Genomic DNA, 25,126 nt, shown 5'->3' with positions numbered 1-25,126 from the left:
ATGTTAATTCAATAATGGTTTTAATGCCATTATTCATACTCCCAAGTAATCTCTTTTCCCCCATGCAAGCTCAAGATATTATTTACCCATAACAACTGTTCCCCTGAACCCTATCATATTACTTCAGAGACCAAAAACCTTTGATGCCCATGACTTGCACTGCTCACACATTAGTAAGTCACATTTTTAGTTCTCACTTCAGCTTCTCAATTTAACGTGAAAAGGTTTCTTCCATACAATTCTGGCATCTCTATCATCAGCATTTTTTTTTAACATAAACAAAGAAGATTTTATTACTCCAACAATGTAATTCTGTTCAAAAAACCAACCAATTTTCCTGACATTACAAACAACTTCCTACCACCTCCTTCCCACCAAAAGTGCAAAAGCATCTCAGTAAGAACAGAGTATCTGCAGGTCACGTAAAGCATGACTGATGAAGGTACCAAACAGAAATTGTGGAGAAAAAAATTGTCCTTGGAAGTGCAAGCACTTCTGCAGTACAATTAACTTAATTAACCAGACAACATGAATATTCATAAGGCTGTTAATGTCTCCCCCATCCAAACAGATAAATGTGATGTAATGACTTCCTAGTCAAGCATAGCTAAAATTCTGATGAAAACTGCACCAACATTTTGGTTCTTTGCCTGAAATATCACAGAAATTAACAGTCCCTCAGTAATATTTTATTTTCTGAATTAATTGGGAATCATGAATTTGTTTAAACGAACCGCTTCGGACCAAAAGGTTCACAGGCACCAGATACAGATTGTCTCTTGTTCTGTGACAACTGGGTAGCTTTTCTAATGTCCTTCCATAGCTCCCCCTCCCCTTTCTCTGTTTCCCCCCTCGGTACAGTTCCTTAGCAGTAGTTCCCATAGCAACAAACACTCTTGCTAATGGCCAGCAGAACAACTGCAGGCTTCCCCACATCTCATCCATTTGATTTGGACCACAATAAGGCAGCTCAGTAGAGTATTTCAGTAAAAACATACTCCCCTCTGGACCTCTCTCTTCAGGAGGTAAATTGTTTCAAGAGCGTCTCCTTCCCATCAAGATGATTGAAAGTTCAAAATGCTCTCTTAAGTACTTATTATAGAGGCTAAAACCAGATTTTAAGCCACCCACATAATACTATCCTGTAATTCAGCTGCTGTTTCTACTTGGCTGGGAAATCCTAATAGTTTTGTACAATGGATTTCTGGTGGGGAAAAAAAAAGTTAACTGACCAGAGTTGCATCCTCATGAGAACAAGTGTCACACTTACCTGTTTCCTAACTGATTACCCCATGGAGTATCAGGAATATGGAACTCAAACAAACAACACATTATTTTTAAGAACCTACTAGGAGTTTCTCACAATATCATTTTACAAACTGTTCTGATCCTCTTTTACAAAATCCATGCCATTCTGTGCAAGAAAGCATACGGAATTCTTTTGGGTGTACAGTCCTTTCTGGTCATGACAAATTTCTCTTACACTGGGGAGAGTAAGCACCGATGGTGAGGCACAGTGACCTAAACACAGCATGGAGTCAGGTGCTGGAGAGATTCTGTCTCAGCACCATCGAGATGTTCAGAGTAACTGAGCTGGTAAGTGATGGCCCAATTTCTGTTCTCAAATTCATTACCTTCGTGTCTTTGAGACTGCTGGCTCTTTCACTAAGGGTTTTTTAACCTGAGAAAAGGCTAATGTAATCTTGCCCTTTTACAAGCAACTAATGCTCCTTTTATATGTGCAAACCAAATCAAAGCATTTAAAAATCTGCTTGCTCAGCTCAAACTGACATGCTCTCTTTTTTCTTTTGTAGAAAACTAAAACTAGTGATCTGCTGTTTGACTGGCTGTAGGAATTTCTTCCTTACCACTTAAAAACATCTGAGAGAGTATGTCAAGTAGTCTCTTAGCAAACATCCACACCAGACAGTAGTGTTCATGCAAAAATACCTCTCTTCTTTTCAAGAGAAGTGATTCATATACTAGTCTAGAATCAAGCTTGACTGTACTGATTTGTGCTGGTTTTGGCTGGGGTAATTAACTTTCTTCACAATGGCTATTATGGGGCTGTGTTTTGGATTTGTGCTGAACACAAGGTTGATAACAGAGACGTTTTTGTTATTGCTGAGCAGAGCTTACACTGAGCCAAGGCCATTTCTTCTTTTGTACTGCCACACAGGCGAGACAACTGGGGGTGCATGGGAGGGTGGGAGGAGACACAGCCAGGACAGGTGAGCCCAAAGGGATATTGCAGACCATATGACACCATGCTCAGTATATAAAATGGGGGAAGGGAAGGGTGGGACATTTGAAGTGATGGCATTTGTTTTCCCGAGCCACTGTTACATGTGATAGGGACCCTGCTGTCCTGGAGATGACTGAACACCTGTCTGCCCATGGGAAGCAGGGAATTAATTCCTTGTTTTGCATTGCTGGTGCACGTAGTGCTTGCTTTTTTAATGGAACTGTCCCTATCTCAACTCAAGAGTTTCCCAGCATTTACCCTGCTGATTCTCTCCCCAGTCCCAGTGGTGGGGCAGTGAGGGAACAGCTGTGTGGGGCTGAGCTGCTGGCTGGGGTTAAACCACAACAGCTCTTGCTAAAGCCTTCCTGCTGGGCAAAGCTACACTCCAAGGAGGGCAAATACAAAAACTGAGGAGAAGGGAACACACAAAACCCCCAACGCAAACAAAAAACCACACTACAAGATATGAGTTAATAAAAGAGCAAGATGACTTTTTAAGAGAGATAGATTTTCATGCCTGTAAAACTAAAGTAGAGAGAAAATAGGTTTTGTGCACATTTGTTTTAAATACAGACCCTAAACATGAATCCAACTGAGAATTCTGCCAAGAAAACTGGAGATGAAAGAAAGTAAAATCTAGAAAACAAAGTTTTTATTTGCTATAATTTCTGTCAGGAAATAAGGGTGAAACTTGATCTTGTATGGATCAGCTGAAAATTATTTTGGTTTTATTCTTTCTCAGCTTCTTCCTTCAGGCAAAGAGCTCATCTGTGCCATTACTATAAATTATCATTACAATTTAAAAGCAAGTCATTTGTAATCAATATAGATTGTTAATTTAGGACATTTATTCAATAGTTCCCTTACATAACTGAAGCTTTAGCATTAAGAACTGCCTTTAGTAGCCAAAACTGTAAAACATGCCAGGGGGACTTAAAACAGATGACTAACAAAATGTAACAGTACCTTTCATTCTCACCTGCTGGTATTACTCCAAGAGGAATGGGGGCCCTGACAGGCTTGGATACATAGTCTGTGTCTTTCCCAGCATCTGTCTGGGCTCTGAGTAGTAGCCCATGAACAACTTCACTGACAGATCCATCTCCACCAACACAAACCACCCTATTACAAAACAAAAATGCCAAACAGTTCAAAACAAACTCTTTCATAGCTGAACAAACAAGTGGAAGGCAGCTACCCCACACCATATCCACAATGATATTTCAAAAAGCTAAAAAACATCCTTTCTATAACAACAAGCTTGGGCTTCACTGTCAGATCAGTACATGTTACCTGAATGATCCTTAAGCATTCTTATTTCTGCTTTCTGTCTGAGTAGGAGGAAATATACTTTAAAACTTACAAAGTTTTTCTTACCTTAGCACACATCATGCACATAAACTGATCAGATGGAAGAACCAAACACATTTAAGTGCCTCAGTGGAAAAGCTCTTTACATCTTCAGTGCTGACCCATGCAAACATCCCAATGCCTTCTAATTGCCCTTATAACAACAACTCACCAAAGATTACAATAAAATAAAAAAAACACTTGAAAACAGCTATTTTCATACACTATGCAGGCAGTTGAGGGATTTAGCAAAGTATAAAATCCTAGTGCCAGCAATCCTTTGCACAAAGGTACTTAATCACTGCTTCTGGAGCACATAATTAAACACCCACCTGCTGTGGCTATAGAGAGGAATGCATTTGTCTGTAAAAGCTCTGTTACAGCAAACCTTTTTTTTTTTTTTTTCCCTGTTTTTGTTTATTTAGGTACATATTACAGTGATTCTCCAAATTAGTAAACATATTTTAATGATAAGAATAGTAATAATACATTCCAAGCATTTATGACAGAAGCATCATAATTACTTTGGGAGGAATTCACCTAAATTATATTCTTTTCATGTATCTGTATGAATGCAGTTGTGAAACTATATCCAGTCATTCAACCAGGTAAAACTGGTCAGATCTTTATAAGAAAAAACTCCAGTATGTTATTAGTGCTATCAAATGTTTAAATTCAATTACTTCATCTCCTTTAACATTTTTCTTCAGTTCCTATTATTATTTCCAAGCTGATTTTCAATCTCTAATTTTCAGGAATATTTCCTCTATCTAGCTAAACACTGCCACATTGAATAAAAAAAAAATACAGTACATAGTTATAAGAACAGAATATAAAAGTTTGAAGCACACTTTCTTCCTCACTGCAATCAGGAGTCAATCACCTTTCTTTTGACTCATTTTTGTTTATTCCCAGGCTTAAAATTCTCTCTCACAACCAGTCAATCTTTGAAGTCTGAAAAACTGTATACCCAGAAGGACTTGTGTGGATTGTCTTCTGGCTATTAAAACTTTTGAAAGCGGATATATTTTCCTCTTATTTTGGAGTGCTGTGGAGTATAAGGAATAACATGAAAATGCTGCTAATTTTGATTTTTATTATTTTAGCATTAATCATCAAGAGTTGCCTTTTTGGCTGGAAATAGAGATACCATCATCCACCTGGGATTCCCATGCTAATCAGTGAGAACCTGCTGTGCACCAGGCGTAGAAAGTCTTGAGCAAACAAATTTTACTTAGACTTTGAAGAAGGCTTCTGAGGGAAAGAAACATCTTTTTAACCATCAGATGCAACTTCCTTAACCAACTATCCACTAAGGACTGACTAACCCAGGCTACTCTAAATACCCTTGATACTTTAAGGCTCTTGACTAGGGAAGAAATATATGCATGGGCATTGTCTATTCCTGTCTCTGTACAAATAGGAAAACCCAGCTGAGACAGCAGCATCACAAACTCAGTGTCTCTGCTTGTCACCAAAGCTCAGCCACAAGTCAGGGAGAAAAAGCCAAATTGACAAAGTGCCTCAATTTTCAGTGTCCTTAAAAAAAATGTGGATAGCATAAAAGGGAGAGTGTGTAAGACATCTACCTGTGGTCTTTCAAAATAGACTAGTAACTGGGGATATCAGAGAAATTATAAATACAAACAAACTGCTTGGACAAAGAATTAGCACATAGGAGTGCTGCTTTCAGAAAGCACTGAGCTATAAACTTCAAGTTTACTGCTTGAAATCATAAGCTTCAGTTAACATCTTATGCTGTTTACATGGAAGGAACTCCATGAGAGAAAATCAAGCCCAGAAATTGTGTGTTGCTATATTGTTTACATACTGCATTAAATAAAAATACCACGTTGTCTTGCTATTTCTACATTTTTATGTCTCTAAAATAAATGGATAGTAAAAAAAGGTAGAGTATTTAGTAGGACATATGCCCATGGTCTTTCAGAAGAGTTGTATTCTTCCAGGCTACTGGAGAAAGCCTTACAGAGGAAGTTCTCAGTGTCTACCCAAAGATCAAAGATGAAACAATTCAAATATGACTCAGGGTAGAAGATATTTGTGAAAGAAGATAAAATCCTGGCTTTTTCTTCTCTTTGTATTCTTACAGAGACTGAAACTCTCATGAAGCATATTTCAGAAAGCTTTACAGTTATTTTCTGTTATTTATCTAAGATACATTTCTATTGTCAGTAATTAATAAATACCAAAGTATTTAATGAGAACTGAATTTCCCAGGTTTCATACATATGAGAAACAGAACAACTCATTGAACATGTGCTAGCATAATTTTAATTGGAATAGAAATAGAAAATAACATGATGAGGTTTACTAAAATTCATAGTCACTGACCAACTTACCCATCAAATGCCTGCAGTTCACATTCTTTAAGAACTGAGAGAGCATGTCCTTCATATTCTGTTACTGTGGAAAACACCAATTATCAGCAGATGAGATAATTTTAAATTATTTTGTCCAACCAACATAAGGAACAGACAGTAATTCAGTTCAGATTATTTTTAAGTCATTAATGCATTAAAAGTATGAGAAGCTATATTTTACAGTTATGCTAGCTAAAAGGCCAAACGTTAAATTTCAGCTGCTGTCAGATACATGGCTATTTCATGCATTTAAATTCAGATAATTCAAGAAGATGTTTGCTGAATTAAAGTTTTAGCACTGACACAGTTGGTAAACTTCAGGAAAATAAGCATACCCTCAGTTAAGACTGAATTACTTCAGGATCAGTCAAATTTAATTGCCTTTGTGTTAGGAGATGCAAATTGGTAAATCAAAAATAAGAGGAGTTAAACACAGAAGTATGAAATCAAGCCAAATACCAGTGACAACAGCATATAACACACAGAGGAAGGTGGCACAAGTATACACCAGAGTTCATAGCCTCTGGAGGAAATGAATCTGTCACTCCACATTGATGTCTCTGTGTTTGCTGATACCCCACACAGTACAGTAAATGCCACTGAAGACAGGACAAACTGGCATACTGCAGATGGCACGAAGCATCAGAACTACATTTAGCATTTTCTAGGGCAGCTTTGCCAGAAGAGACAGCCCAGCTGCAGCCACCCATCAAAGATTTTTGCTGACTGACATGACACTTGCAGATGGATTTTTTGTGTAAGAATGTGCATCATTATATGCAAAATTACATTAATCTTTCATGCTTGTCTGTCCCTGGTGCTCACATAGTTCAAGGCTTTTCTCCAGTGTTCCTAAACACTGCTAAAATTATTAGTCTTGGTGTCTAAAACAATCATTCCACAGCTGTACCTGTTCCAACAGTATTTCCACAGACTATTCAAAGGCTGCTCACAGGAACTGAAAACTCCCCTATCTCTTCCTATTTATACAAACCCACAAGTATGTGTGTGGATATAGTGAGTGTATATATCATTTATCCTAAAAAGAAGGAAAACAAAATCAAAACTGAAGTGATACAATTTTTACACTTCACACTAAAAAAAATGCTTATATTGCCTATAACTACAAAATCCTCCAATCATTACCAGCAAAGTTCTAGTGCTTGGTGTCTTGAAAATCCTTAATTAAATAACTAGAGTTGTTTTGATTATATGGAAGCCAGAGATTTATCATTTCGCTGCAGAAACACCTATCACTATAATAACTTTGGGGAATTATTTCCAGAATTTACATCCATGCAGGGCCTCTCTGGAATATCAAAGCACATCATTTAAGCTACCATATTCAGCTTTGCATTACCAATGGGAACAATGCTTTTACCAACATCTTAGGCTGTGTGAAAAGTGACCAATAAAAGTGTGCATCATGCAAAAATGCAGAAAGGTTCAAATATCTTACCATTGCTTAGGTGTGAAAGAAACTCTTCCCATGAAAACATAGAGTTGGTTACCAGGTTACATGCCTTTTTAAATGAACACGATGACATTTAGAAAGTTATGAGTACAGTCTAATTAAAATGGAACAGTAAATAAAATTTATTTTGTAACAGAAAACATGCTCAGTGTTCTCCTAATGTAATGTAAGTTATGCTTACTGTTACAGAATTAATTCACTCAAAGAACAAGGACATGAAAATAAAGAGGGCTCATGTCTACAGAGAAATCAATAAAGGCTGTAAAAATGACTAATGTTAGCCAGATTGAGAGCAGATACATCCTCTCTGCATCTAGTAGCTTAAGTTTGGAAATTATGTAGAACTGCTCAAGGCTTAAGACCGGGGAATTCCAAGAAATTTAAAATCTGATGAGAGGATAACAGAGGATCTATTTTGACACATCGTGATAAAAAGACAGTGAAAAAACGAGGTTTTCAGGAAAAACTTTGTGAGAACATACAGAGAATTATTTGAGTAGGTAAAAAAACCTAGAAAAATCCAACAGACATAAGAAGACCATGTCTAAAAAGTTTTTTGTGGGCTTGACATCCTCCAGAGAGGCATGTATAAATCACTCTGATAGCTGGGAAAAAAAAGCTAAGTGTTTGAATATTTGGCACCAGTCCAATTCAGGGGGAAAAACAAACAAACAAAAAACCTACTCAATGTATTTTGGTAACAGAAAGAAAGCTTCTTTCATTGTTTGAGAAGGATCCAGATCTCATATTTTTTTAAAAATTCTCATCGCAAAAATATTATTTAATTATATTTTGACCATTTCTAACGCATAATTTAGAAAGACTTTCTTTTCCAGTAATGTTTTGTTCTTAAGTACCAGAAAACAGCATTCTGAAGGAAGGACACCAAAGGTGCACCTCATTTGAACAGAGTCCCACATACTCCAAAACCACTTGAACACACTCTTCACATAGCAAACAAGAACCAGGAGCTTGCCCTCTACACACAGAAAAAGCAATACACAATTAGTTCAACACTTCAAAACAGGGGATGCTTTCATGTGACCCCTAAACATACTGGCACTTACATCACAGACTAAAATCAATGGGACTGCTAATGATATCTTTTTGGTTTTGTTTTTTTTTTTTCATCCAGCATCAACACCAGTTACCTATTGGTATTCACCATATGGTAAGCTTAAACCAATGTTATTTGTCCAACTCTCAAACATTCCTTCCTTTTGCGGTTCTGCCCTTAAAAACAGGAGTTGGGGAACACTGTTATTTTTTGCCTAAAAGTCCAGGTTGTAAGAGTGCATAAATGGAAGCAAAAGAGTCAAAACTAGGAAGAGAAGCGAGACAAGTTAGGATTCTGACAGGGTTTCCTTTATTTATTTTTCTTTAAATATGTGTAAGATATTGCAAGATACTAATGCATTTCTAAAACACCAGCTCCAATTATCACAATTTGCCAGTACTTGCAGGTATTTCAACAGTGGAGTGAGCTTTTGTAGAATTCAATTTTCGGAAGAGCCACTGTTCTAATCCTAGCAGCCATATCCCCAGATGCAGCACAAAAAACTGCCCAATTCTTAAAAGAGGCCAGGTTTTAACTATTGTTTCACCTTAGCTACAGTTAAAAGTACTGCTTCAGTTTAAACTTGCTAACTCACATTTTCTAGTGCTCTAAGCACTTCAGAGATTTGCTTACTGCACGTAACAAAAACTACCCAAAAACGCAGCAAAACACAATCTACTCCATAATACCTTTGGTTATTTTTACTGAAATTATTAAATGGCACATAAAAATGGCACACAAAGACATCTGGGGAAAAAAAAAAACAACAACTGTAAAATTTAAAAATAATTAGAGAAATAAATACTTTAGCACTCGCTTATTTACATATATGTCTTTAGATTGCTATCTGTCCTTGGGCTGGAGAGAATATTTCCACTCCAAACTTCTAAACACATGAGAAGTTTATTCCAAGAGAAGCTACAATGAAGAATAAGCTCTGGAAAGCCTGATCAGAGAGGAAGCAACAGCTACCAATGTACAGGGCTGGATGAGGAGAGCTCTGTCTTTCAGCACTCCACTGTCAATCTCTGATGTTCTGAAATGGTTTTAGCAACCTGCAAATTTGTTATTTTATATGCACCAAAAGCCATTTCAGAGGTTCACATTTGCCACAAAACTTTTGCGCTTAATAAATTTTAACTTGGCATTCAATGAATTTCAAATTCACGGTGGAGAAGTCTAAATGTAAACTATCTCCAGAGCAAAAAACTGTAGAAAAGCCTTCACAATTTCAGTACCTAATCCACATTCATATGCCACCAGTTGTGCAAACACTGGCCATGTGCCAAAACAGCAGGAACAGCAAGATGCACACTCCAGCTTCACAGAATCCAGAACAATTATGGGAGGAAAAAGCCCAGTTCAATTTACTTGAAATAAAACACTTTGTTTTATTAGAATAGGGAACCAGAGGACAGGACTTTTACTCGGCACCCACCACGACCCTCTATTTTTTTTTTTAATGTAATTCTTAATTATTTAGTCCTCGACTAGCATTGGAAAGTGCAATGTAGTTTTCTCATTTTGCCTGTAGGAGGAGTGTTAGGCAGCTAATAAGCACAGTAGTATTTCAACATTGCCAAAATAACCTTAATTAAAGGATAGGCCATTAAACTTTTTTCTGGCTCAACTCAAAGTTTCCTATTAAAATTTCAAAGACAGATGATTAAAAAATAAACTTAAAGCTGTTTTTATTCCACTAGCAAAAACGTATTTGAAGCCTCTACAAATTATACTCACAACTTGTATTAAAACTTTAAAAATTGTGACTAAACAAGGCTAAGTTCAATTTCTAATATGACAGCATTATTATTCTGTTCACACTATCAATCCATGTCTTCCAGGTGGAAAAATATGTCTGTGAGAATTAAAATTGGTATAAAGCTGCTGGCAATCCCTCTCAGCTCAGGGTAGTTAATAAATTATTGCTACATAGTTCTAATACAGACAATCTTTTTCACATTTCTTCTAATGTGTCTTTAATCTTCAATTGATTTTACTTTAAATTGTGAACTAAATAGTTTAAAAAATACATGGATACAGGGAATAAAATCAGCAAGATAATTTTCCTCTACCATTACAGGGTTAGTATATTCTCATAGCTAAATCAGATTTTATCAGAATAATTTCTGGCCTGCAAGCTGAACTAGTTGTCACTTAATTAGAAATTAAAGGAACAACTGCAAGATGAGACTTCTTATGATTCGTTTAGGCTGAGACTGATAAGTTTTCAAGTCAATTACAACAGATATAGGAAAGATTACTAGCACTGATTGCTATAGGTGAAAAATACTGAATCAGTAACAGAATTACTAAAGCACTTTTTGACAAAAACAAAAATATATTGTGTTGTATTAACTAGACTTCCAAATGCAGCACTTGCAGTCGAAGGCAATAAGGATAAGCAGTAAATTCAAACTGTCTCACATGCTTAACTATTCAGTTTCCCAAAGGATTAAGCTATACTTCTGAAGCAACTTACCTGTGACATCAGTTTTTATGTCAGCAAGTTTAAACAGAGGTGCAACTTTTTCATAATAAATGTGAGTGGCTTCTCTTTTGTGGCTGCTTGGATTAACAAATACTTTCAATGATTTAGGTCTGTTTTGAAAGCCTAAAAAGACAACAAAACATTTAAGATTACACACAACCTATTTTTACAGCTTACATGTTTTGGTTTTTTTTAATATCAGAATCATTACAATACTTTGACAGGAGAAGTAAATTACAGTCTAAAAAATGCAATTGCACATGCAATTTCTTCTTGCATGTGCACTACTTATCTTTAAATCACAGTATTGATCAATTTTTTGTGTGCAGCTAATAAACAGCTGTAGGAACCAGGAAAAAAAAAAATAAGTGTGTATGTCATAGCCTAGTTAAACCCTGATTCAGGAGCAGGGTGAGTGTGAAGTTTGGGCATGAAAAATGAAAAGAAACCCAAACATTAAAAGGTATCCTTGTTGGAGTTGAATATGACTTGCTCCCATCAGGCATACAAAAGTTACACCCAACTAAACTGACACCACAATCCAACACTTTTCTCTTCTGAGAGCTCAAATCAAACAGTCCAAAGCAAATTTCCTCAATGTGAAAGAGGTAAAAAAATATAAAGAAACAGAAAATTGGCAGCATCATTTGGAAATCTGAGAATTATTGTTCATTTAGGTCTTTGCAGTAACAAACTCCAAGGAAATAACACTGAGAAATAGCGCTCTGCAAAGCTGAACCTTGCCTTGCACACTGATCCCACAAAGCAATTTTATTATTTGAAACATAGCATTTTGTTGAAGAGTAAGTAACTCATACTTAACAAATAACATTGCTTTTCAAATTCCCTTGTCTAGAATTCCTACAGTTGCCATGGTTCAGTGAGGCTGCTCTGCTGCAAGAAGCAAGCAGCAGTGTGCAACACTGCTCTTCTTTTGGTGTTTATTTAAAATACTTGATCTCAACAATTTGAAATTTTATATTAGTATCAGGGTAGACTATAACTTTCTTAGCCAAATAAAAGCTAGAATATCTGGGAGGTGTACTGCATTCAACATTCAAGAACAAAATTAGTAGCAGTCCACAACTCCCTAAGGAGCCAAGGATGCAAGCACATTTTCCTGCCCTGAGAAGAATATTGCTTCAATGTCACACCCTTCAGAGTGTCAGCAGGGACTTCCTGCAGCTTATTCCACTTACTCTACCTCAACAATTGAACAGGTACAATTACTCAAAGAAATGATAGCTAAATACTGTTTCAGCATTAAAGAGGAAAGCATTTCTTAAGATCAAAATATAACTAGAAAAGTCACTGAAATTATTTTTTTCATTTATTTAAACACATCAAAGAATCTTGAAAAGAAAACTAGCTTTCTATCCAGTTTGTGTCAGCAAATTTAGAAGATTTCTTAAAGATACTGAAGGGAGTTATTGCACCAGTTTGCTGCTATAACCTCAAAATTTTACACCAAAAAAATAAAAACCCATATAATCATGTTTATGTGAAAATGTTACACAGGGCGCCAAGGCATTGAACAGCAAATTAATCCTGGAGAACCCTAAATGCCTTCAGTAACGAGGACCTGTGCTCAAAGGTATCTCTTCCATAAAGGAGAAAAAAAGAAACTAGGGAACTTGGTGAGGGCTGTGGATGTGGATCTCTGCCTCAAGGACAAAATGTACCGAGATGCTTTCCTTGAGCATCTCCCGTGGGAGCAAGAGGCCACCAAGGCAGGCAGGCTTCCTGCAGCTCAGGGACAAGGAGCCAGCTGACACAAGTGGCACAAGGAATATTCCAGTGTGAAATGAGAGAAGAGAAGAGAAGAGAAGAGAAGAGAAGAGAAGAGAAGAGAAGAGAAGAGAAGAGAAGAGAAGAGAAGAGAAGAGAAGAGAAGAGAAGAGAAGAGAAGAGAAGAGAAGAGAAGAGAAGAGAAGAGAAGAGAAGAGAAGAGAAGAGAAGAGAAGAGAAGAGAAGAGAAGAGAAGAGAAGAGCACTCTTCTCAACGAGGGCAGTTACGCCATGGATGACACGATCTGTCCTCAGTGATTTTCAAAACTCATCTGGACATGGCTCTTAGCAACCCAATCTTTATTAGAAGCTCACCTGCCCTGAGCAGGAAGCTAGAACAGATAATCTCCAGAGATCCATTCCAACCTAAATTCTTCTTGATTCCCTGGAAGCAGAAAGAAGCACTGCAGGTATGCAATGCAGTGGAATTTCTTATTACATGAAGTACAACACAAACAAGGAACACCAAAAAGCTCCCAAAGACTACTAATACATATAAATAATTATCATAAAGACATTTATAATAATGTCTTAATCGAAATCTACTAACTGTTATTGTGGCAGTCTTTTAAGAGTTATAAAAATATGAAAACAAAAAAAAAAATTTCTGCGGCTTTATCATTTGCCTAAAGCATCAGTAAAAATCAAATGGAAAATTTGTAAGAATACAGACTCCTGCTTCAAATGAGGAAATGCTTAACCAAATTCATAAATGTGCTGTCATGTTTCTTATTCACAAGAAACTGTGATCAGCTGGTCCTCCTAATACTCAACCCCCCACCAACAGCCAGAGCTAAAAAACTGCAAAAATATAAGAATACAACACACAAAGCAGGGGGAAAGAATAGGAAAGTACAGTTTTAGAAGTAGAGAAAACAGATGAAATGTCAAGAATTCTGCTACCCAGACAGTGTGAGTTACAGTTCTACAAAACAGACATCAGGAGAAAACTGAAGGGATGAAAGCAAACAGCACTATCTCACTTCAGTGCTTCTGCATATGAGATGTAAAAATTTAACCCTAGGTGGCAATACAAAGTTTCAAAAGAAATCCTACATAGGCAAAAGAAAAGAGACTTTTCAGTTGGTGGGGGGGAAAATCCTAGATTTTTGAGGAAATGCTTGAATTTAATTTTTTGAGAAAAATTAATTCATTAAGCCATTCTAAACCAGAAACTGTATTTAGGATTACGTACATTGGGCAATCACTGAAAAGTATATCAGTTAATACATAAATCCTAGCAAGATTTTCAAGAACTAAATGAATTCACAGGATCATAGTGTTAAAATATTCTCTTTATGACTATTTGAATATCAATTTACGTTTTTAGAGAGAGAAAACATTTCGTTGATGGAAATGCTTTTCACAAACAAGGCACTTGAGCAGAGATGGTACACTACTGACGTGGTTTTGTTTGTGCCAAATAATTGCCAACTGACATGAAAGGATGATCATGCCAAAAGTTATTACTTTATCATTCCTGGTGTGCACTGGACACGTTAGAACACACCAAACAACTGAGTTTAATGAAAGCATATCCTGTAACAGCCAAAGATTAAACTTGCACACAAGATTATTGTGGAGCTTCTTTAGAGTGTTTTTGAAATAATAATCTTTTAATTGTCTTTAAACAACCTGTATATGAATGAATCAATGCCATTGACTACTGTGTGCAACTGATCCCAGTCTGCCAGCCTTTTGGGGCTCTCCTAACTGGTATTCTGCTATTGTTTTCTGTGGCTGCTCCATTTGAAACGAGCCAGCAGCCTAAAGCAGGAAGGCCAACTGTTCCCCTAGTACTAACAAATGTGCTAATATGCACTAGTTTAAACTTGATCTATCAAGTGAATCAGTGAACCATGAAGGGTGGTGGGTCAATCAGGGTGTTCAGAAAACAAAGGCTCCTGGGGCAGCAGAGACGCTGTGCTCAGACATACATCTGTGCTGCTTTCAGGCCCTGGCCTCAGGAAAATGGGTTTATGTTACAAAAGTTAAGAGCCTGGAATCATGTCATTACCACCTACATTTATAAATACTTTCTACAACATTAGGAATATTATACATGAGAAGAACTAACAATATGAGGCAGAGTTGATAATGCAACTATGGAGACACCATTGTTAATATTAACTAACCTAAGTTAATGTTTAACATTAATGGTTTAATTAAAACTTCATGCATGAAGTTTCAGGCTTTCATATCAAATCCCTGAGTGACAGATATTATAGAACAGTAGATAAAAATAAAACGCACTTTGTGCTCTTTTGCTACTTTATCATTTGCTCTTAACCACATTTACTGTCTTTTGTTAGTTTACAGAGTTTTTAAGTAAAGCTTTTCCAAATCAGCTGTTAGTATTACCTTGTAAAAAAAAAAAAAACAAAACAACTATGAGCATTGACAAGTGTACATTTTCTCTCATTTCTGAGCCTGTGCACGTGCAGAGGATTTTAGATGAAATACTGAATTCTACTGACACACATGCCATGCCCATAAACCCTTAACAAAAAGATGTGATGCATAAATGGAAATCACTGAGAGTGGGACGTGCACCAGGGCTGACACCAGATAACAGCACACTATGCCCTGGCTAGGCTGCCCTTGGGGGCCTTCCAGGAGCCAAGCCAGAGCCAAGGTTCCAGAGGTGCTTGAAGATGGCAGTGCTTCTCTTTAACAAACTTCAACAAACTTGTGATGCACACATCAGATTTCACGGATCCTCTGTCAGTGAGCAAGCTCTTCATATCTAGCTGGCATGCACTGGAACTGCAGCAACAGCAGGCAGAAAATAAGAACTCACTTAAATATGGGAGGATGGAGGTTCATACATTTTGTTACCCTGTCACACACACAGAATGAACCATAGTAGCAGTCACCGTAACTAAATTCTGAACACTTCTATCTGTGTGCACTCACTTAGATGATAACAGGCTTCATAAAAAATTATAGCCCGGTTAAACTTTAAATTGAAGTACTCTGAAAACAAAGTCAGAGCAACAGAGGACACTCACTGTGCAGATAATAAAAATGAACAGGGAAAAACCATGTATGAAACATTCATGCCAGACACAGATCACACTGTAAAAAGGAAACTGTGTATATGAAACTTCAGAAAAAAATAAAATCTTCATTAGAAAACTCCATTTGGCTCACATTATCACCAATAAGCTTGCTATTGTTGTTCCTTAATTAATGTATATGCAAAAAACCCTAAAACTTGTCAAAGAGTAAGGTAAACAAGTAGAAATTGCATTTATCTGCAGAGGAAACACACCTGTCAGTAACATGTACTCCCATTTGTCACAATGTCTAAATATTACTGACCAAATATATATATATACATATGTTCTACCTTGATAAATCACCTGCTGTGAACTTGATCCAGCCCAGAAACAATAAAAAAAACCTTCAAGTAAATAATGCAGCAGCTAATGAAAAATTACTTTGAGATCAGACAGACTGGGGGAGGAGGGAGGGCAGGGAAGTAACTTTCACTATTTCATAAGGATAAAACAAGAAGCAGCCAATTTGAGTTCATTAACAACAATGGCTCCAGCACTACTACAAAAAAAAAAAAAAAGCTGCAGCAAAAACTATGAAAATCCATTACTGTCTCACACAGAAATGTCAGCCACCAAGAAACCAACAGAACTCAACTACATTGTATACTTTTAGTTCAGACTTAGAGGAATATACCTATCAGCAACTGGTAGGATGAGGGTTTAGTTTGGTTATTTTTATCCTTCTGAGTCCTGTTTATTCCTGAAGTAGAAGGCGAGGAGAAAAAAATGTACTGATCAGACATCCAAAACAAATCTGTACAAGGTCTGAGCTTCTGGAGAAAGACTGAAGCAAGAACTAGAAACAGCATTGCACAGAACACTTTTTTTTCCAGGTTCAGGTGGCTTCCAATTACAAAGCCATAAAACAGAGACTGAACCTCGAGGTCAAGGCAACCTGAGCTAGAGATACTGCAGCTTTTTTTTTTTTTTTGGTGAACATATGGTATCACTGCTCCTGATAGATGGAGAGTAATCTAGGAACAAAACAGACATTTGCTCCTTATGCAAATGTCCTTTTGCCTTTACGAGTAGCTGGAGATCTACAGGAATCCTGGCACTTCTGCAGATTGAGATATTTCATGATAAAGTCTTTCAAAATGGGAAAAGAGAAGGCACTTTATAATAGACACCTTCACTGGGAAACTCCAAAGCATACTGCAATCGATGCAAGAATGCACCATTATTAACTCATGTCGTTTCTTTAATATCTGCTTGTGAAACTCTAGGAGAAGTGCACTATAAATTCTTATTCAAAGTGTTATAAACACTACAGATGTACAATATTTGAATTCTGTAATCTGGCTCAGTCTTAACAATTCAGATGGAGTTCTATTAGTGTGTCACAAGACAGACTGCTTTTCTTCTGTAATAAACAAATTCGTTTGCTACAATCTGTAAACAGAGGCACCTTTTGGAGTTAAATCAGAGTTTGGTATTAGGGAAGGGATGTTGTTTTGGTTATTTAAAACAATAAATGTGCTACATCCTGTGCTTTTCAAATATAAACTACAGTGAAAGGCTTGGATTTCTTGTGGGGCTCCTTTCCCTGTATGGTGAATATTTTTTCCTTAATTTTGATAGAGCTTCCATAAAATAAAAAATAAAAAAATAGCCAACCAACCAACACTACAACTGGTTAAACAAAGCATCCTGAGACTAGCATTAGCCTAGGCAAACACAGAAATATATTTTGAAGAACTGCATCCCATCCCTATTGTCAATAAATCTGGCAACAAATTAGGCAGGAGGAGTCCTTACAAAACTTAAGAGCACTGCCACCTGTGAATTTACGAAGATGAGGAAAGTCTCTCCCATTAGTCTCCTGAAGAATATGGAGGTCTCAAGTGGGATTTCCTAAACCATCACCAGGAAGTTTCTGAAGAGTTCCCAGAAGTGCAACTACTGTAGTACCATCAAGTGTGAAGCAATTTCAAGTGAAAATATCAACAAAATACGTTATTTCTTTCAGAAACAGATTTCCCAGAAGACTCTTCAGTTAGTATAAAGAAAACCATTTATTTTCAGTAGCTTCCAAAAATAACATCAGTTTGTTTCATTTTTACAGATGCCTTAGTCAATTATTGTCACTTTCCTAGATTTTATACTTGACCATGGAAAACTTCAATAGTAAACATTTGCCAGAAATAAGATTCATATCTGTGTCTTAATTTCCACAGGCAAGATGTTTCTAAGCTTCACTCAGCCTCATGTACTGCCAATAGAAATAAATATGACATCAACCTCAATTAAATGCTTACCATTCAGAATTTCCTTCAGATGTCTAAACCATGACTGACAATGATCTTCACTTAAGTTATTTAAATGGACAGCACAGTCTGTAAGCTTATTCTCTTCTTTATTCAAGCATTTAAAAATCGTGATACCCAACAAAGTACCACCTTTTTTCTGTCCTGCAAAACAACGACGTTTCAGTTTTACTGAAAATACATCTTTCATTTCAATAATCTCCTCTTGAGCCTGTAAAGCCACACTGGAATCACCTGTAAGGGAAAAAAATAAAAAAAAGAAAGCATTAATCAAGTGACTGAGAGTAACAGCTAAAAGTATTGTTAGGGCTTCATCTCTAGGTTCACTTCTTGCATCTGTTCATGCTTACATTGAAAGTTATGGCATATCATTTCCCTCAGTCATTGGTCTTTTATTTTACCAACTTTGTTATGTATCCAGCTGTACAAACAAAACAATTTCAAAGAGGTTATTTACTCAGCTTTCTTGTGTTCAAAAAAATTAATAACATTTCACACTCTAAGAAACATGGGTTTTTTTTAATTCACATTCAAAAAGTAAATTCTCTATTTTATTCACCCAAATCATAGCAGTCATATTTGGAAATCATAGATCAAAAAGTGTGCTATGACCCAAGCTGACTATATACTCACTATATTTTTTGCTTGATACAACCACTGCCCTTTGTTTACATCTAAAACATATCAGGAAACAGCTAAGCAAAAACAGACAAATAAACCAACACTGTGTTACCCATCTTCGCTTTCATTTTTGATTTATGAGTTCAGTTTAGAAGAAAAGAAAAAGAGTTTCAAAGAAGTTCTTGTGAAAGTTTGAGATCCTCATCCCAGGGGAGATTTGTGTTAGGCTAAGGGAAGGTTTTGTTATCTTGGGGCTGTTATTTACACGGATGCTGAGGCTGCAGATGCTACCACTGCATTTCCAAGTGCCTTTTGGAGATGTATCAACTGAGGCACTTCAGTATACAGGCTTCTCCCTTTTCTGCTCTCTCAAGCTGCATTCCAATCCCTCAAAAACAAAGCCAAATAGACAAAATGAAGGGAAAATGTCACCATTCCTGTAGGTACCAGATTTTTTGGACACAGAAAGAAAATTTTCCCTGCTTTCTTTGCAATTACAGTAGATCTGATAGAGCACATCAATAAAGGTCCCTTTGAAGATCAAGCAAGAAATGCTAGAAACCAGAAAACTCTAACTGTCAACTGGTTTCTCAATAGCAAAGCCTGCAGCAGATTCTGTTTGATGAATAGTTGATACATGCTGTACTGAAGTGTTGGGAAAACCTATTTTAATTGTCATCCAGGGAAAGATGGACAGCACCCCCTACTTCATAACACCACACGAAGCTGAGGGTTTCAGAAAGCCATATAGCTTTCCTGGGCAGGAAAAAAGATTATTTTGTCAGTTCTTGAAACAGACTGATACTGGCATTTGTCAACATCACTTCTGGAAGGAGACTATGCAGTGATCATCCTTCTAATCCAGGAATCTTGGATGACCTCTCCTCAGTCATGCTAACACCACTAAAGTCAATATGACTCCTCCTCACAACTCTCAAGCAATTCATTTTTCCTGTTCTGTACCAAATGACCTGCAAGAAACAGAAGCATGACCTTGTTATGCTTGCCACACATTCTTCCCAATTTGTTATAATTTATCATCCTAATACCTCCAGAAATCAGCTACTAAGGTGTAAAACTGGACTGAAATCATTCCACTCTTAGCAGGAATTCTGTGACAAGTAAATGTTGGTGTGCATCAAGACAGTACACAGGAAATTGTCTGTAGTGTGTATTTTCAGAAGTACACTGAAAATAAACAGGAGAAAACTCACCCAAATGATTTTTGTTAAACCCCAACATAAATCCTGAAATACTGTAACAACTGCTGTAAAAGTATTTCCATACAATGTATCCTTTAAAAATGAGGGAATTTAGGGGAAAAAAATACTGTATGATTCCATTTGAACTATGATTTTACACAAACTCAAAAGGGACATTGTACAAACAAACTTGGTACTAACACTACCAAACCCAAGATCTTAATTTTTGTCAAACTTTGTATTGCTCTTTTAAAACATTTAAGGGTAAATAGTCTTTATAGGCCTAAAATGAAAAACTGACTGGTGATGTCCCCAAAATACCTAGAACTACATAGTTTAATACCTACATTTATGACTTGTTTTTATTTTTGTAACAGAAGCTTTGAGGGGTCTGCTTAGGTTTTTCCACAAAGTCTCACTGTCAGCCATACGGTACGCTGAAAATGCCAGCACACAACCTCAGTGTTTTAGGAAAAGGAGTGAACAAAGACAAATGAAATATAACCACAATGCAACATTCATTTCCCCAGACCAATGCTTTTAAAATACTTTTAAATAAACCATGCTTTGAAATAAGCCATATTTTATATTTAACTCTTAGTTCTGCTGAGGATATCACGAACTCTGTCACGCCAACCGTACAGAGGTGCACCACATACAAGTTACAAACATTAGCCTACTTATCCTGTACAAGTCAAGGAAAATGAAGGCCTGATAAAATACTTTTTATCCCCCACTAGCTTTCATAAAATGACATTTGGTCTTAAGCCAGGTAAGGTCTGCATTTTCTTTTCATGATTATTTTGGCCAGTTGCTTGCTTGCGCATCTTCCTCTTACTCTGCATATATCAATTCTTATGTTGCTCAGATGCATATCAAAACTTTTGATATTTAAAATAAAGCATTTTTTCTAGGCAGCACGAGACTTTCAAAACCACTATCTGACTTTGTTTGTTTTACAGGAATACATTTCCAGATGCATCCTGGGAAAGGATATAAACTCTAGGAATGCTGAATTGTAAAAAATCGTCATCCTCGAGTTTTAATTTCTAGAGGAAATGTTGAACTAGCTAGCAGCATTAGGACAGCCCATTTTTTAAAAAAAAGTTATAAAGAAATCTGCATAAAATCCTAGGCATATTCCATAATTTTTATTTTCTCTGCTTACTGAAAATAAGACCATCGCAAACGCAGTAAAATTTTACAAAACAACTCAGATAAAGAAAATTTGAGTCATGAGCTGTATTCATAAAATATTCCTAGGATGAGATAACGACCAATCCTACTTTTGCAATAAAGAATATATTGGACTAAACACTTTTTTAAACTTTGAAAACCATATTGGCTCGTTAGTATCACATTGGTTATTGTGAGCAGTTTCAGGACATTAACTGTCCTCTCACATTACTTAGAAAGATATTGGGTACCATCTGTTCTTGCAAGAGATTTAAGTATACATCTATTAGATATCATGCTATTTATTTAATTCAGTACCCACTTCCCATTGTTGCATCTTCTGAAAAAAAAAAAAAAAAGTCAATTTAATTACAAGGAATAAAGATAATCTCTTCTATCAGGCTGCCCTGTCACCATGAAAGCAGAGAGGGAACCTGTATAAAGTAGGTTACAGGCGTTAGGGAAGAGCAAAACTAACAGCACTTAACATTTAACAAAGATCTAACAAAACCAGAATATATGGCACTTAAAAAAAAAAAAGTTACTATAAGCCAAGGGCTTGTCTAAATCAATCTCAGCACATCTGTCTGATGTAGAGCGTAAACAGGATTAGAGCTGGATTTATCTGCTTGACGCTAATTGTACTCACAGTTTCTGCACATGTCCACTTTTTGTGGTTTTTTTTTTTTTCCCCAAATACAGGATGAAAAAAAAGAAAAACCTGCCTGGATAGATGGATTTCTAGGAAGTTTTACGTCCCTATTTATCATCTCACTAATTTCAAGCAATGAGACTATCTTACATTTTTTTTTTTCTGTTTATGGTAGTCAAATCTCTTATTTAACAAGAAATTATGTCTAAATCAACCATACTGAGCTAAATCAAGAGATGAGGAATAAATACTCAAATGGAGTTTAATTTAAAATGGTGAACCAAATTTTAATTAGTTAAAAGTGTTAAACTAGGCTTTAAACAAAAAAGACTACCTCATGTTTACAGCGAAATTGATGAAAACATACACAAGGAAAAAAAGTGGTACTACTGAAAAATAGAACAGTTTTAAAGAAAATGTGACATTTAAATATAAATACCAACACTTCAACAATGAACCACTTTTTGGACTTTTATCTTACCACAGAGACCCAATATCTAGAAGTGGTACTTAAGGACTTGATTTCCATAATAAATATCTGGAGTATATGGAAAACATCAGAAAACACACATGAATTGTGACTGTAATTCAGGTACAGGAATTGGACACAAAGCAAAGAGTGCTATACTCTCATGGTCACAAATGCTTCCTATGACCTTTGGCAAGATACCTAGCCCTCCTGACTATAATGGATAAATCAATCTTTCACACATTTTAGGCTCTCTGCCCCACTACGTTCCCAATGTTTACATCCTTAATAGTTGATTGATATAGCTGAGTGCAGAGTAACTTAACAGAAATAATTAGAAATTTTTAAAAATCATCAAAACCATACCAAAGAAAATACAGTGATCAGTATCTATTAAAGAAATGTTTTATTAAAAAACCACTTATTTTTATAAAATTGATCACAGACCACCCTACACTGCATGAACACTACTTTTAAAATAACCATTCGCGATACATAATAAAACACAATTACATTAATATAAAGCAAAAAATAAAACAAAGAGGAAAAAAAAATAAATTTGTTCTGACACTATGTCTATAAATCTAAGTTTAGGAATATTTAATATAATGTCTAATGCATATAAAGCAGTTCCTATTAGCCCATCAGTTACTAAGCCCATTTTTCCCTCACTGTAAATCAGCAAAGCACAGTAAGCAGCATGCAGCTGATTCATAAAACCTCTACAGTTTTCAGCTACTTATTGATTAAGAAGGGCTGGCAGAGAGAAAAGCAGATATGATCATTCCTGCCAGAAAAGCCAAGAAAAACTGTAAAGCTTTTCTGGCTATTTAGCACTTATTTAAGTACTCGAACCATGAAACTGAAAAGCTGTTCCAAAACACACGAATTTGGAACTATTTCTTATTTCAAAAAGACAGGTCGTGCGATACCTCTGTCAAAATTTGAAGCTACCTCTCTTACTCTCTTCTGCAAGCAGAGAAAACAAAATTGCAGTTTCTACTTGCCAAAAGTATCAAACAGTAAGCTGAGGAGAAGGTGGTACAGCCAGGGCCAGGTTGGGGAGGGGCTGGTTTTTGTTTGAACATTAGTTTTACATTACTCTAGTCCTTTTAAAAAGGTGTTACAGTAGAAGTTTAACACAAACAAGGCCCTAATCTAGAAACACATTTCTCAGTGCAATGAATGACCTGCTTGGGTGCAGCAAGGAGCTCAGAAAGTACTACAAGGGGCTGAAGAGATGCATCTCAGTTTCTGCAGAGCTGGAGAGAAAAAGCAGGGTGCAACCACACACTTCACCTTTTAGTGGCAGCCACTCACTTGCAGCAGCAGCTGTATTCCTTCAGGGCAGAAAACTGAGCTTAAAAACATCTGACAGGAATACAACCCATTTTCATTCTCCTTCTCTAGAGAACCTTAGGGAGAAGTGATGCATTTTGCCAAGCAAATGCTGCCAGAGCCTCTCAATACAGACACCTACCCTCGACTCACCTGCCACCACTGTGCAGTCCAGGGCTTTTCCTGAAGTCTGGCTCTGGGCAAAACCCAGCTGAGTCAAATCAACTCCCCAAAGTAACAGAGATTGCCCACTTTCCCCCCGGCTTAGTCTTCTGACAAGTTGGTTAATGTATAATCAGTTCAACACCAGTCCTTCAAAACTAGAAATGCTACAAAGGGCTAAGAGAATTCCCAGCAGGGAAGAAGGAAGAACTGGGACCATCTCCTTTCACCAGCAGGAAGTCAATCTGCTGTGCATTTTCACTTCCAATTGCTAACTCCCCAAAGATCACACAGATCAACAAGAGTCAGCAAGAACTGGAAAAGATGCACAATGGCTTCCCTTAATTCTTTAGAGCTCTAGTGATCTTATACACTAAAAAATAAAAATAAAAAAATGTAAGTCTCAGAATAAAACTCCACTTTACTAAACAATAATGACGCATTCAGTTATGTTTCACTGGAGAAGGAGTTATTCACGATTCTAGCTTAAATCATTTTAAATTACTATCACAGATAGCTACTTCTAAAAATAATATTTTTATGAAGAATAATGGACAAATTAAAAAAAAAATTGTACTTCAGGTTTCAATTTTTCAACACAATACCAAAAACCCAACCAACCCATTAATTTTCCAATGCAAATCTCAGTCATGGGATAAAGGCTTACAGAATAATTTCACTTGTTTCTAAACAATTTTACTATATTCACAGCATGGGTAAATCCATCTAAAACTGTCACCTCCTGCCCTTCATCTTCCCCTCTTGTCTCTCACCACTTTTCAAATGGTGCTTTCCCCCAAGACACCACAACCATCTGATTCCAGCCCCCGTTCTACACCGTATCTGTTAAAAACTAAACCTCAAGCTTCTGAACATCCCAGCAAACCAAGAGGGCTGCTGCACACACAGCCCCTGTGCACAGCATCAAATCACAGCAACTGAAGGAAGGGCAGCTTTAGGGAACATTGGTGTCGTCCTTGAAGTCTTGAGCTGGACCAGACTCAAGCACTTAAAACTGGGGTAAGCTTTAAAAGATGGCAATGGGCAAATTTCTGAAAAAACAACCGTCACCAAACTACTTAGTGTTGGCTGAACCAAAAGCCAAGAGGATGCCATACTGTAAGAGCACAGTTTAGTGCATCTCAGGGGCTGGTTTTGCTGGAGATGATGCCTTGTGGAGAAAGGCCAGGCGTGGGGACTTCACCTTTGAGCATGACCAGATCTCAGTGACACTCACACAGCATCCTGGGTCTGCTTGATGCCCAGCAGGCATGGAAAAGGCCTTTCCTCTTGTAATGAGGCTCAGCAGACATCTATCCATCAAGCTTTCATTAGCGTCTTGATTCAGCTCTCACATAGAGCAGTGAAGTACCTTGCTTATTAACTCCAGA

At 36.7% G+C, this 25,126-nt stretch overlaps 1 protein-coding gene across 1 annotated transcript in view; it reads right to left on the bottom strand.

Annotated features, from left to right (window-relative positions):
• The window catches only part of CERKL (ceramide kinase like), a 28,731-nt gene extending 10,312 nt beyond the window's left edge, over positions 1-18,419 (bottom strand). The window contains exons 1-4 of the mRNA XM_062498312.1: positions 18,248-18,419; positions 10,990-11,121; positions 5,956-6,019; positions 3,225-3,367 (exon numbers count right to left, since the gene is read on the bottom strand). Coding sequence (XP_062354296.1) covers positions 3,225-3,367; positions 5,956-6,019; positions 10,990-11,121; positions 18,248-18,305 — 397 coding nt within the window. The 5' untranslated portion in view covers positions 18,306-18,419. The remainder of the gene's footprint in view (positions 1-3,224; positions 3,368-5,955; positions 6,020-10,989; positions 11,122-18,247) is intronic.
• Between the last annotated feature and the right edge of the window lie 6,707 nt (positions 18,420-25,126).

This window comes from Cinclus cinclus, chromosome 9, assembly GCF_963662255.1.
Source record: "Cinclus cinclus chromosome 9, bCinCin1.1, whole genome shotgun sequence".
Taxonomy (NCBI): Eukaryota; Metazoa; Chordata; class Aves; order Passeriformes; family Cinclidae; genus Cinclus; species Cinclus cinclus.
Note: the sequence above shows the minus strand (reverse complement) of the source record. Positions and strands in the feature narration are given on the sequence as shown.